The 14133-nt window shown below is 39.3% G+C and overlaps 1 protein-coding gene across 7 annotated transcripts in view; it reads left to right on the forward strand.

Annotated features, from left to right (window-relative positions):
- Positions 1-14133, forward strand: part of CPQ (carboxypeptidase Q) — a 160322-nt gene that overhangs the window by 107462 nt on the left and 38727 nt on the right. For 6 of the 7 annotated variants that reach the window (XM_085221449.1, XM_085221447.1, XM_085221448.1 and 3 more), the window contains 2 exons: positions 9796-9887; positions 11122-11172. In XM_085221449.1, the coding sequence (XP_085077575.1) occupies positions 9796-9887; positions 11122-11172 (143 nt within the window). The remainder of the gene's footprint in view (positions 1-9795; positions 9888-11121; positions 11173-14133) is intronic. The other variant, XM_010709158.4, reaches the window with a different exon arrangement.

Below are 14133 nucleotides of genomic sequence, written 5' to 3' on the forward strand. Positions count from 1 at the left end.
TTACAGCTTTACTCTGGGGGGAAAAAAAAAAAAAAAAGCTTTCCACTTTCTACAGTCTATTGATAAATGTCCTCTCTGCTCTGTACATTTGTTGGTATTGCTCTTTCCACTGCCTCCCTGTCTGAACTCACAAACATCCACCAAAAAGTGGCCATTCTGTCCAATGTTATCTGGTCTTTTCTCTCAGTTAATGCACAAGTTTAACAAAGCACAAAGGAAAGAATAATGCTACTTTTTTCATAGAATCATAGAATCACAAGGTTGGAAAGGGCCTACAGGTTCATCTAGTCCAACCATCCTCCCACTACCACTGCTACCACAAGCACTAAACCATATCTTGCAGCTCCTCATCCAGATGCCTCTTGAACACTGCCGGGGACAGCGACTCCACCACCTCTCTGGCCAGGCCATTCCAGTGCCTGACCACTGTCTGAGAGAAAGTTTTTCCCTATGTCTAATCTAAATCTCCCCTGGTGCAACTTGCAGCTCAGGTCCTGTTTGTTGCCTGGGAGAAGAGGCCAAACCCCTCCTCGTCACAACCTCACTGCACTCTACAACTTCCTGTAGGGAGGTGTCCCCTGAGCCTCCTCTTCTCCAGACTAGCACATCTGAAGCTTGAATGTGCCACTGATCAGCAAGATCCCTGGCAGGCTACTTTGTGGTTTATTTGTCTGAAAAACCAAGAACTGGAGGCATTTTCACAAAAATTGTTAATGTGAAGAAAGGTGAAACTATCAGCCGGTTGATACTCTTTTTTTTTCATAGAAAAGGGAATGAAGAGACCTTCAGAGGCACTGAGGCACCTTTCCTGGTTTGAACTGGTAAAGTCCCTTTCTTTCAGTGGGGCTGTGACTGTTATGGTTATCTGATGACTTCTGATGCTTAAGAAAATGCTCTTCAGTACTGCAGGCAGGGTTTGCAAGGCAGTAAGCTTGTGCAAATGTGCAGTTTGCCTGCAAACTGTCACCTGCCACCTTCCCCAGCCCTTTTCAGTCTTTAACTTTTTGACCAGTTCTAACTAAATTTGATAGAGGCATAGAAATATTTACGATATGGAGTTCTGAAGTGTTCTTTGCAAATGCATGAATGAGGAAAAATGGATGAGTGCCTTTATGTCTCAACAGAGGGAAAGGCAGGAAGAAGCTCTGCTTTTATCCTTTCTGAGTGATGATAGGTGCATGTTTAATTAGCACACGTGTAACTTGGGAGTAAGCACCAGAGATATTTTCTTTTGGCTGCGTCTACAAGGCTTGTGGAGTAGTGGCAAATACTACTATGGCAGTAGTGAGAATATTGTTTGGGGTAATTTATAGATAATGGAAAGGCACTGGGGTATTTTTGAGAGGAATGCCTGAAGGATTTCTGTCTTTGAGTAGAGATAATCCATGGGGTATTACACAAGCCGTGATGCAGTGGAGGGTACTTAAAGTTGTAGAGGAGACAGCACACAAGCAAATGTTTTGTAGAAGCCTCAAACTCATCCTGTTTTCAGATTGGACTTACGACTCTCCCATTTTACACTTTTTAGTTTATGTTGAAAAGGTGTCTTTGGAGATAACGAATGCCTTTTACCTCAGCACTTTGATGTTACAGCCATTACTGCTCTGGTGTTGTCTAAATCATGCTTTCTTGTTCCTGTGTCACATGAGGTTTACAAAAGAATTTGCCTTTCCAGGTGAGATGCAAGACTGATTAAACAGCTTTTTATGAAAGGTCTCCATAAAATTGTCCTTAACATTACCTTGTTGCCCTACTTAACTTTTAGTTAGCCCTGCAGGTTGGACTGGCAGCCTGTGGGACTCAGTGCTGCTCTAAATGATGGTTCCCTGTTTCTTTTTTGTGCTCCTTTCTTGTCATTTCAAGCCTGCTGCTGCATGGTGGTCTTCCTTGGGATTAATACTTGCTGACAGTGTTTTTGAGCAAGAATCTTGGAGCTTGTAGCACTGCTTTCTCTTTGCTTCAAATCCAGCTGCACTCCTGCATCTCAAGGCCTTGGTAGGTTCTTTCCACCTGAGGCCATAGGTGCCCTCCCAAAGGAACACATGGGTGAAGCTCTGGCAAAGCCACCTTCTCCTCCAGCTCTAGAAACACAGGACTTTCATCCTTAAAGGGAGCTTGGGGAACTGAATAATGAGAATAACACTGAAAAGCCTTTAGGAGGTGATCATATGGCAGTGTCAGCTTTCCAAGCATAACATTTTATGCCTTTTAACTAGAGTAGAGAGCACTAACTGGAGTTAGTGCTACATTCAGTTTTGATTGATGAATTTCACTGCTTTCTTCTGAAAATATTCAGACATTGTAACTGCTGTCTCTCTTTTTAATTGAAAAAGCTGGAGCCAAATTTCAGTGATTTGTTTTTTTTTTTTCCACTGAGAAGAGAAGCTGTTGGGGTCTGTTTCTACTTGACACTAGAGTTATTTCCAGAGTCTCACCTCTGTTAACGTAAGAATGAAATAGTTGACAGCCTTTTGTTCGCATCTCAGGTTTCTTTCAGGAACTTTTATGCAGAACCTCTCCTTTTTCAGAGATGTGCTTTCTACCTTTGCATGGCCGTCTTTGGTCTAACTTGTTAGTCAACTTATGATATTCTTCCAAGCCCAGAGGGGGCCATGTCCACCAACTGCTGCCCAGCCTGGAATTTTCATGAGTCAACTTTGCTATAGGTGTATACAGGGATCTGGTACGACCAGATTTCTGTTTCTTAGCATAAAAACACATAGAACTAAAGAAGTGTTTTTAAATTTATGCACGTAAGAATTTCAAGGTGCAACCTGTATTATATTTTATGTAACTCATAAGGAGTTGATTAGGCAATTTTTCCACTTTAAAACTTATTTTAAATTGAATATGTAATTCTCCTCTGAATTATATCCATTACTAATGTGACTCAGAAACTATAAGACAGATTACTATTCAGTTCACAGTAGTCTTTGTATGAAGTTACATTTTTCAGTCCCAAATTCACTGGCTAATATATGAGAACTAAAGAAATATTTTATTAAAAAAGTATTTATTGGAGTCATTCCTTTTCTGCTAGTTTAATTGAAGTCATATAACTACAATTTTAACCTACTTTATAAAAATGTTGTTAAATGAGTTTCTGCATTTTCTGTAGCTGCAGAGATGTAGTTACTGTCTCAGATAAATATGTTGTGGAACATCATTAAATGTTTGCTTTTATAGTAGACTTGTTTTTATTAAATATCCCTGATAATAAATCCTTGTTCTTACATTCTTTCCACTTCCCCAAAGCTTCAAATTTTATTCTGACCTTCACATTTTGCAAATCTTCTGAATCTACTTAATATGAAATGTGTGTGTGCAGTTAACCTACAACTACATTTAAACCTTCATTTCAACGTGCAACTGAATGCGTATTTGGCAAATACTGAAGTTTTCAGCTTCCATACTGAGCTGGCATAGCAGGGAGGTGACTGCAGACCTACAAAGTTGTTAATTGAGCAGTAGATTTAGGCTTACTGCCCTCCCTAGCTGTGCTGCCCTAGGTCTTGCAGACTGCTGCTACACCGCAAGCTTTAACTTAGTGAGGAAAAGTTAAAAAGTGTGCTTTATTTATGAAAATATTAAAAACCTGGTGACAGAAGCTATTATGATTTCCCCCCCCCCCCCCCCCCACCAAATTTACAGCCTAGCCAGCGCGGTGAATACTGGAATCCTTCCTGGATGAAGTCAGAGGCGACTTGTCCTTGCTGTGAAGATTTTTAGGCTATATGTTTTCCATATGGCGAGATGAGTTGTGGTTGGTGCATGTTCTGAGCTATCAGCTCTGAGGACAGTGTAGTGTCATAACAGATTTGAGCTGCTGTCAGTGCAAACAGAGGGACAGCAGAAGCAGAAGGTAGAGCCACAACATGGAAAAGGTCAAACCACATTTAATGCTTGTAATGTCAGAGTGAGGGAAAGGCCTGCATTGCCTTTTCTGCTCAGCGAAAATTTTATGAGATCTTTGAGTGCCTTTCAGGAAGAAGGCTTTTCCTGAAGGAAAATAAGGTGGACTTTCAGTGTGGACTTTGTGACACCAACACCGCAAAATTGCAAGCACAGAAGAGCGTTTTCCACAGCTCCTGTTGGCACTGCCCCTGAACCGTGTGGGCCAGTGGCTCTGAGGCAGCACCTCAGCAGCGCCTGCTGCAGCCCAAAGCACGGGGCCCTGCTTCCCTTTTCTCTTCATCTCCCCAGTTAAAAGGCTTAATACGCGTTCGGTTTAGTTCCTACACTTGCAAATCATTCACAGCTTTCCCCTCTAGTCTTGTAAGCACAACTCCTTCCTTGACATTTCCTCTTGGATATTCCATCGTTTTCTAAAAATAAATCTGCCTCAAACTTCTCATGTTCCTCATTTCCAGTCTTCTGTAAAACTTCCCTTCCTAGTCTGTCATAAGTTCATCAGCCTACTCTCTTCTAAAAAGAAGAATTTCCTTGGGTTAATCTCAGCTTTAGTCAGTGCTGCATGCCTGCTCCTCCAGCTGTCGAACCCCCTTCACGATAGAACCAAGTCCTTCCTAAATCTCGAGTCTTGCCTGATACCCCAGTTACCTCAGCCCTTGCTATTTCCATGCCCCTTTTTTTTTCAGACGCCTGCCCAAAAATGTTCCATTCTGTGACTGAGGTTGGCGTGTCCTCTTCCCACCCAAAACACTCCACAGGAGAAAGCCCTTATCTGGCATCAGCTGTGGTGGCAATGCGGACCCTCACCTGCTGGCACTGCCCGCTTGGCTCAGTTTTCCTTTCCTACTTTCCAGCATCTGTGCCGCCCATTTTCTGTCTTTTTATTTTCGCAGTTTCATGCCTTTTCTTCAGTTTACCCTGTTAGACAGCCTAGCTTTCTCTGAGACCAAGGGGAGCTTTTTTTTTTTTTTTTTTAACTATAGACCATTATGACGGCCTGATTTCTTTACTTCCAACTATCCTATACAACCAACACTTCGTCTTCAGTACTACAAGCAAAACCTGTATAATGGAACAAAGAAAAATCAAGTAGATTACATTATATAAAAAAACAAAGGCAGTTTCTCAGTCAAAAACCTGCTACTCTACTTTTCTTTTAGTTTCTCCAGAGAATTACAACTGTATCATAGTCATGGTTTAAGTAATACTGATATTTTTTGAGGTGTGCTTTGTCTTCTCAAAGCTTTTAACTTTGCTAGATCATTGTTCTTCACTCAATTTTGAAGCAATAAACTTTTCTTAATGCAAGGTCTTAGGAGATAGACTTTTCAGCACAAATAGTAAGATTAGGTTTGTCTGAATCATAGGGGATTTTCTTTTCACTAGCAGAACAAAAGCACAAATCTTGCCATTTTACAGTGAAGGAAATTTAGAATTTAGAGTGCTGATTCTCATTTTGATTTAAAAAAAAAAAAAAAAAAAGACAATTCAATTTCTCCCTCCTGGCTTATGTTTTATTATGAGAGCGGGGTACTTTTTTTTTTCTTTTTTCTTTTTTTACATAATCTGTGACATTTTATTATAATTTATACCAGATATATGTTTCATTTGGGAATCTCTCAATTCTATCAAGCATGAGCAAGATGCGTAGGACATAAAATGCTGATTTTGCATAGTGCCCTGTTAAGTACCCTGGCACATCTAGGTCATCCACAGCTGTGGGAACCTATGTGGATTTGATAAACATTATAATGTCTGGAAAATATCCATTTTCTATTTGAAATTGATGTAAAATGTATATATATGTATGTATACGTATGTGTACTTTCCCATGTTATTTGCTGGCACTCACACTTTATGTAAATTATGAAAAAAAGGCTTTTGGAAAAATACTTCATTGCAGTTGATGGTTGAAATCAGGATGAATAGTTAATACCTTTAGTACAATTATAAATCTTCTTTTTCACAAGCATTTGATATTTTGGCTCACCTAGGCTTCCTGCTGACTTCTGCAAGTCTCAAGCACAGTAGGGTAATTTAAGAGAAACAGAACACAAAATCATTAATAGCTATATCAAAGTATGACTGTACTGGTCAGGGCAATCATGAAGTATGGCACTGGAGACAGCAAAAAGACTGTCAGCACTAAGGAAGTACAGTACATGTCCTAGTGTACTTACTGCGCTTATCCTCAGTCACTGATGGACTATGGGAATGTTTTTGTTTCATGTTTTAACTTAGGAGACAAGATGCCCTACAGTATTTTTTTTGCTTGGGATAAACTGTAAGTATATAGGAACTGATCACCCAAATGCACCTTTGTGCTAAATTACGACTATGTTTCCCAGTCAAGAGTAAGGTGGATGGTAAAAAATAAATAAATAAATAAATAATAATAATAATACTTTTTTTTTTTAATATTGAAAATGTGAAGATTTCTAAACTAATTTATAGCTGAGTGAATATCTATGTATGTTTTGGCTTTAGTTTAAGGTGAGTTTAAAAAGAACGTTTTATCTGTGTACCTGCTGTCATGTTTTGAATGTTGTTCTCCTGTAAAATTCCTGCTATTCTTTTTACTGAAATACTGCAGTAGGATGGAAGATGTGGGATTATGGTGGTTTTGAGTAGGTGCTGAGCTCTGCAAACTCCACTTAAGTTAATTTCAGTTCTGAATGACCCAGAAAGGCTACAACAGGGTCCTTGCATTGATGCAGACTACAGTTATAACCTCCTGCATTTTCCAAAATTATTCATATACTTTAATATTCCAGAAACTTGAAAAAAAAATTCTTCTGATGTCCTTTGTTGTAGACTATGTCATATCTCAAAAAGAAGAGAGACACTTTTATATACGAAACAGTTTTCCTTCACTTTAAAATTTGCTTCATGCGCCTCTACATGATACACTCAGCACAGAAAATAGTTTTGTGGTCCAAGTGGTATTTTATCATGTCTTTTCCGTATGCATTTGTGCTGTGATCTGTAAGAATTCTGATTTTCTGATGGTGTTTTCTTGCTTAGGAACTGGTAGTTTTTAAGAAGCAAACCAAAATAGCTAGACTTTATTAAAAAGGAAAAAAAAAAAAAAAAGATTGTAGCTTAAGTATAATACCTCATACTTTCAATAAAGGCATGCATTCAGAATATACTTTGTAATTTTACTTGTGAATATTGGATTTATTTGATGTACTTTGGTCAGAATACCTGTGTTGTTAATAACAGGTAGATAAATACATTATCACTTTCAGATAATGAGGAAATGAAATTTTCCTCTATATACTTTGTATTTAAAATGAATGCATCTAGAGGTTATGGTCTGTGGTTATTTTTTTTTAATTTTTTTTTTTTTTAAGCTTGCCCATTTTGCTTCAGTAAAGCACACAATGATTCTCCTCACAGAGATCTCTGAGCTCTGGGTTTGGAAGAGCTGCTACACTGCCTCCAGAAGTAGAAAGAGCAAAGCTCAGCAGGACATCTTCCCCCTCTACTTCAATGGAGAGATGCAATGGCAGGCTAAGGGGGGAGGTGTGAGCTGAGACCTTCTCAAGGTTTAGCAGAGCACAAGCAGCCGGAGTTATAGCAGCAGTGGCAGACCCGAACTGCTTTATTTGTGGACTAACAGGTCTTGATCTTCCATGGCTGGGAGCAGACAGCAGATGCTGCTCTCCTATCTTGAGCATCTCCTGCCCTAGCTGCTTTCACAGCTGTGGTGTGGGGGGGTGGATATGAGACTTCGGTACGTTGCAGTTTGTGATATGACACCCGTAACCGTTCACTGGAACCTCTGTTGGGTGCGTAAGCTGTGAATGAATTACTACTTTTTGTAACCAAGCCACTGACGCATTTGGGGTTGTTTTGTGTCTGAAAACTTTCTAACATCAGCACAATTACTATTTTAGCATCTTAATTTTCCCTTATTGGCCATCTGGCTGATTTGAAATGCGAAGGAGGCTAATCCTGTACAGTAATGATTTAAGAGGAGAGCAGGAAATCTGCTGGGTTTGGGGGGGTGGAAGGGGTGTTGCTTTAAAGTAATGAGAGCTGATGACCTTACTGTTTACAGTCAGCAAATAGACATTTAGAAAATACACTTTTTAATCCCCTAATTCTGTTCTCTGTCTTCCTTTTTTATTGAAATAGCGGACAATCCAAGATGTTTTTTTCAGATTTTAAGTACTTATTTTACATTCTATCTTCAGTTATTAGAATTTCTAATGGAATTGATAGATAGAAACCTTCAGCTGATTTTCATTGGACTGAGGGAAAAAAAAAAAAGTAATGAAGATCAGGTCTATTTTAAGCATCATCCATTTCAATTAGGAAAACACATTTTCACAGTGATACTGATATTATTTCTCCTCAACACAGAGTGTGGGAAGTCATTTATGCCTTATTGTTTGTTATATTCTCCTATATGGCTTCTCTTTGGTTTTGTGTTTTATGTGTGTATTTTTTTTAACATTTTTGAGGGCGTTATTTTTGCTGAAATAAAATTTGCAGGGAGCACTATTTGTTCTTGGTCTTATTGCTCTTCTGTGCTCTCAGACTTGATGTCTTGAATGTATTCATTTATGAGTACAATCAATCAAATAAATAAACAATGTCTATCTGTTCAATTCTGTCGTGGCAGAAGCAGCTTCAAAATATATCTGAAAACTTGTCTTTCTTACTGAGCTATCACAGCAAAATACTAAATGGCCCTGTGTTTGCCTTGCTTTGCATATGTTCAGTAGCCAAATGTATTTTACGTTCCAGAGTACAAATTGCTTGTCATTTGTCTGATAAAAAGCAAAATAATATTGTAATCTCTCTCAGTTTTAGAGAAGGAGAAATATCCAATAGTTTGTAGCCAATTAATTAACCTTGATGAAAAATGGTAGCTCTCGTGAAAATTTGATTTGGATCTGCTGAAAGCATACATACATTATTTACTGCAGACCACCAGAAAGACAGAATATATGTCAGAATTTTATCAAGGCAATTATTTTATGTTATTTTTATGTTATGTTTTGTAGACACCTACAGCATTTTCTACAAATGTATTTCTCCCGTGCTACTGCAGGAGAGGCGACTGGTAGCAGCATCACAACAAACTGCTCCTTTCTCTCCAGTCCTTCCTACAAACAAGCAACGAGTAGTCTGGAAAACAAAACCCACACTAGAAGTCTCATAGAATGGCTTGGGTTGGAAGAGACATCTAGGATCATCAAGCTCCAATCCGCCCCCCGCCACAGGCAGGGCCAACCTCCATATCTAATACTAGACGAAGCTGCCCAGGGCCCCATCCAACCTGGCCTTGAACACCTCCAGGGACAGGGCATCCACAACCTCTCTGGGCAGCCTGTTGCAACATCTCATCACTCTTTTTTCTATGAGGGCTCTCATAGAAAAGAACTTCCCCCTGATATCCAACTTAAATCTTCCCTCCCTCAACTTAAAACTATTTCCCCTTGTCCTACCATTATCTACCCATGTAAAGAGTTGACTTGACTCCTGTTTGTAGATTCCCTTTGGGTACTGGAAGGCTCATGAGGTCACCCCGCAGCCTTCTCTTCTCCAGGCTGAATGAGCCCAGCTCCCTCAGCCTGTTTTCTCAGGGGAAGTGCTCCAGCTCTGATTATCTATCTTTTTGGCCCTCCTCTGGACCCTCTCCAACAGTTCCCTGTCTTTCTTGCATTGGAGTCCCCAGACCTGGACACAGTACAGTAGTTTGTGGTAGCTTGTGTAGTTTGTGTTCGGTGAAGGTAGGGGGTCATTGAATGGAAACTCAGGCTTTTCTGGCATTGCACAACGGAGACCAATGCAAAACATGTTCAGATAGATGAATATGAAGATGATGAACACTAATACTAAGAGATAACATTTTAACATATGTTTTAGGACTTCGTCCAAAAAGAACTCTGCGTTTGGTGCTATGGACAGGAGAAGAACAAGGAGGAATAGGTGCTGAGCAATACTACCAGTTGCATAAGGTAAATAATGTCTTCAGATTATTTGCTTGACAGCACTTTTCTCAGTAGTCTTGTTATATACTAATTGTTTTTGTCAGAATGTTCAGCTTAATATCTAACTGAAAATAGTGGTTCTAGTTCTGCCTGAAAGAATGTTTTGTCTTCTATCATAAATTTAAACTTCATGCTGTTTTTAACATAAAGTGATGTGATCATGTATAGTGTTGTTCCACTTGGCCTAACATACTCTATCACAGAATTGTTCTGAAGCAGATGTTGCATGAGGATCTGCCATAGCTTCCAAATATACTGGCTTTCTCAGAATATGTGAGGAATGGTCCACATGTGTTGGTAATATAAAGAAATTTTGTTTGGCTTATGTATTTCTGCTTCCTGGCGTTTTTCCATAATATCTTACAATGTAAAACAAGAAAAATCTTAATTTATTTTTAATAGTGTCTACTCTAAAATGCTGCACCAATTATTAATTCTGTGTGATCTGGAATATTGTAAATGCTTGACTTCTGTTTATGCAATCTCTGTTATCGGGATAAAAATACTGTCTACTTTCACAGCTGTTTGACCTGTCAACAGCTACCTTTACAAAGTATAGTATGAGATAAAGGACAGCTGTATAAAACTATTTTGGAGATAAGTCTTCAGAATATGTTTGTTTTTTATTTCCCATTTAATTCCCATTTCATACAGAGGTTGATGCACTAGAACAGGTTGCCCAAGGAGGTTGTGGATGCCCCATCCCTGGAGGCATTCAAGGCCAGACTGGATGTGGCTCTAGGCCGCTTGGTCTATCGGTTTCAGCCCCATGGGACGGGGGTTGAAACTAAATGATCTCTAAGGTCCTTTTCAACCTAGGCCATTCTATGATTCTATGATTCTATGATAAGGTGCATCAAGAAGAGTGTGGCCAGGAGGTCAAGTGAGATGATCTCCAATTTACTCTGCCCTGCTGAGGCCACACATCTGGAGTACTGTGACCAGTTCTGGTCTCCCTAGTTCAAAAAAGACAGGGATGTTTGTTATGGTTTTATGATTTTTGGTTATTGGTATTCCATGTCATAACATCATGTAGTGCAATGGAAATTGAAGCATTAATGCTCCAGTTCCGGGTACCTGTCCCCGAAGAAAAGAAGAACTACATTCCCCAGAAGACTGTTGGCTGTGTTGTTATCATTTCTGCTCAGAGGGAACAGATATAAGGCCTTAGTAGGTCATCTAACCTCTCCTTCTTCGTCAGACTCTCCTCCCTGCTGTTCAACCGGACCGTGCATCTTACCTCAGTGTTATGGTGAGGCCTATCCACCTTTCAGATACTCTCTCATTATATTTGATTTATTAGCTTCGATTCTAATTATATTGTATTATAGTGTGTTATCTTGCATTCCAATACCATATTTAGTAAATTAGTTTATTTCTGCTCAGATTGTTGCCACTGTTTTTAATTATTTTGGGGTCCCCCTGTTTCCCTTTTCCAGAGATGTGGATCCTTGGATCCCTCCGCCCTGCTAGTCACAGAACCAGGCCGAACGTGCCTGTAAACCATTGACAGATGTTCTTGAGAGAGTCCAGTGGAGGGCTTCAAAGATGATTAGGACATGGAGTATCTCCCATATGAGGAAAGGCTGAGAGACATGGGACTGTTCAGCCTGGAGAAGAGAGAGCTGAGAGGCGATTCCGTAACTGTTTATAAATATCAAAAGTGCATGAATCATGTTGATGAGGGTGGACTCTTTTCAGTGGTGTGCAATAACAGAACAAGGGGCAATGGGCAAAAACTGGAAGGCAGGAATTTCCATAAAAACACAAGGAAGAACTACTTTACTGTGAGGGAGACGAGGGAACAGGCTTCCTGGAGAGGTTGTGGAGTTTCCTTCTTTGGAGGTGTTTAATGCACACCTTGTTGCTTTCCTGTGCAACCTCCTGTAGGGAAACCTGCTCTAGCAGGGAGTTGTACTTCATGATCTCTAGAGGTCCCATCCAACCTCTACATTTCTGTGATTCTCTAAAGACAAGAAGAGTAAGAGTGTGTTTTGGAAATCACCTGCTGTACAACAGTATGCAAGCAGACTTACAAGAAAGTAATGAATTCCTAGGAGGATGCTTTTAGTGGTAAACAGCCTAACAGAATAAGTACATGGAAACTTCACTTTGAATCAGCCTCATTGTGATGAACAGAAATCGATTTGCATTTGCAACAGAGTGGTCAGAGATAGCAGTCTGATGCTACCACTAACTTGTTTAACATTACTAAGTGTTTTAACTACCCATACATAATGTAGTCATCCTTATACCTCTATATTATAGGAGAAGCCCAGCTCTCTAGTTTGGAAAACGAATTTAAGAGCTTGCTTTCTTACATTCAGAGAGGTGGCAGATTGCAGTTTAGTGTGCATTAAGGACTCTGGATTTACTCACAGATGCCCTGATGTTTAGCAGGATTAAACTGACATGAAATATTCTGGAATACATCCCAAGGGAAAGAGCTGCTTCTCATTTACAGAAGTGCATTGTAGAAGAGCTGGAAGGGACAGAGCAAACATTTTGTGCCTGATGCATGCTGCTCGTGGGAAGTTTATCACCTCTGAAGATTTTGGAAAGAGCACCCATTCCCGTCTTGGAAAATCAGCTTTATCTTATGGTTTTAGAACTGTCAGAACACATCAAATTGTCTTATACACTTCTCATCTTTTTTCAGATAATCTGTATTTCACTATAGTCTCTAAGATTTATATTCAGAAGTAATATCAAAAAATGGGCTTAAGGATCAAATGTGAAAATATAAAGCAGATTTCGGTGTTGTTTGAAAGATACTGGATTACATTACTTTGAAACTGAAAAAGATGTCTCAAGTTTTGCTATGCTGATGTGATTCCATCTCGATGTTGTGCTCTGCAAAGAAAGTACAGTCTAAGTTAGCATGGATTTGTAATTTACATGGAGAAATGACATCCGTCTGTTGTTTGTTGTTCTTGTTTCCCCCCCTGCCATGTGATCTGGCAGAATTATAAATTGATACAACAACAGGACATCACATTACTCATAATAACAAAATAAAGCAGATTAATACTGTACATTATATTTAGCGTGAAAAATATCTTAACCTTTTAATGATTCACTAGTGCAGATTTCTGGCAATTAGAGTAGTATGGCGCAAAACATTGATTCTTGATATTAATGAGTACAGCTGAAGTAAGAGCGTTATTTAAAGATGCCTTGTTAAATGAAAGATGGTCCGTATGACTCATCTGCATAGCTGGGCTTATTATGACTTCAGTTCACTACAAACAAGTAGAAATACGAATGCTGTAATTGAGCACAGACAGACATGGATTTCCTTGACATTCTAAATTACACCCTCATGTCAGTGGAAATGTGGCAGGGGAGAAAAAATGAAGACAATATAGTACTGGACGAGTACAGATACTCTTCTTTTTGTAGCCTATTTATTTTTTCTTTCAATTTAATTTCTGTTCTTTTTTCTTTTGTCATTGTAGGTTGCCACTGCTGTGTAGAGAATAAGTTACTGCAGAAATAAGAAATAGCAGCCACAAAGTGATTTTAGTATGGTGCGAGATAATTAGCTCATATCCCCAGCTAGTGGCATTATTTGTATCACACTCAGGTATTTCTGCAGAGCCCAGCGTTGTAGTGTCTGTTTGCTAAAACTAGTCATAGGGTGTACTGACTGTTCAGAGCTTTGTCAGAAAGTAAGAGCTGCCATACTGGGCTGACCAAAGCTCAGTCTAACCCTGTCTCCTGTTCCTGACAGCACTCAGTAAATAAGATGACAGTACAGCTAGAGTAAGATCAGTCACATAGATTACTAATGCAACTATTTTCTCATTTTATGAAACATTTTTTCTGGAGAGAATCTCACCATCCTCATTCTTTTGTATGATTTTCCAAGATGTTTTCAAGAGCAGAGAGCCAAATTCTGTCCAACAGTTTCAGTGCCTCCATTAGTGCAGGGGTGCCTGCTGCCCACCATTACATCTCAGAGCAGTTCTTAATTTGGGGTAGAAGCTCCTGAGGGGAATCACCAGCATCTTCACTCTCAAAGAAAATACCCATCAAAGTGCTTGCTGCTTTTAATTGGTGGCCAGTACTTACATTTACTCCTAGACTGGAAAAAGGCCTGGTTTGCTTTCACAATAAAGACTTCTTACTTTGATGAAGAGGAATTAAATAAAAATATCTAAGTGTAAATCAGGCTCCAAATATTGGTATTCAGTGCTAAATGTGAAGTGCT

Source organism: Meleagris gallopavo, chromosome 3, assembly GCF_905368555.1.
Source record: "Meleagris gallopavo chromosome 3, MGAL_WU_HG_1.1, whole genome shotgun sequence".
In the NCBI taxonomy this organism is placed as follows: Eukaryota; Metazoa; Chordata; class Aves; order Galliformes; family Phasianidae; genus Meleagris; species Meleagris gallopavo.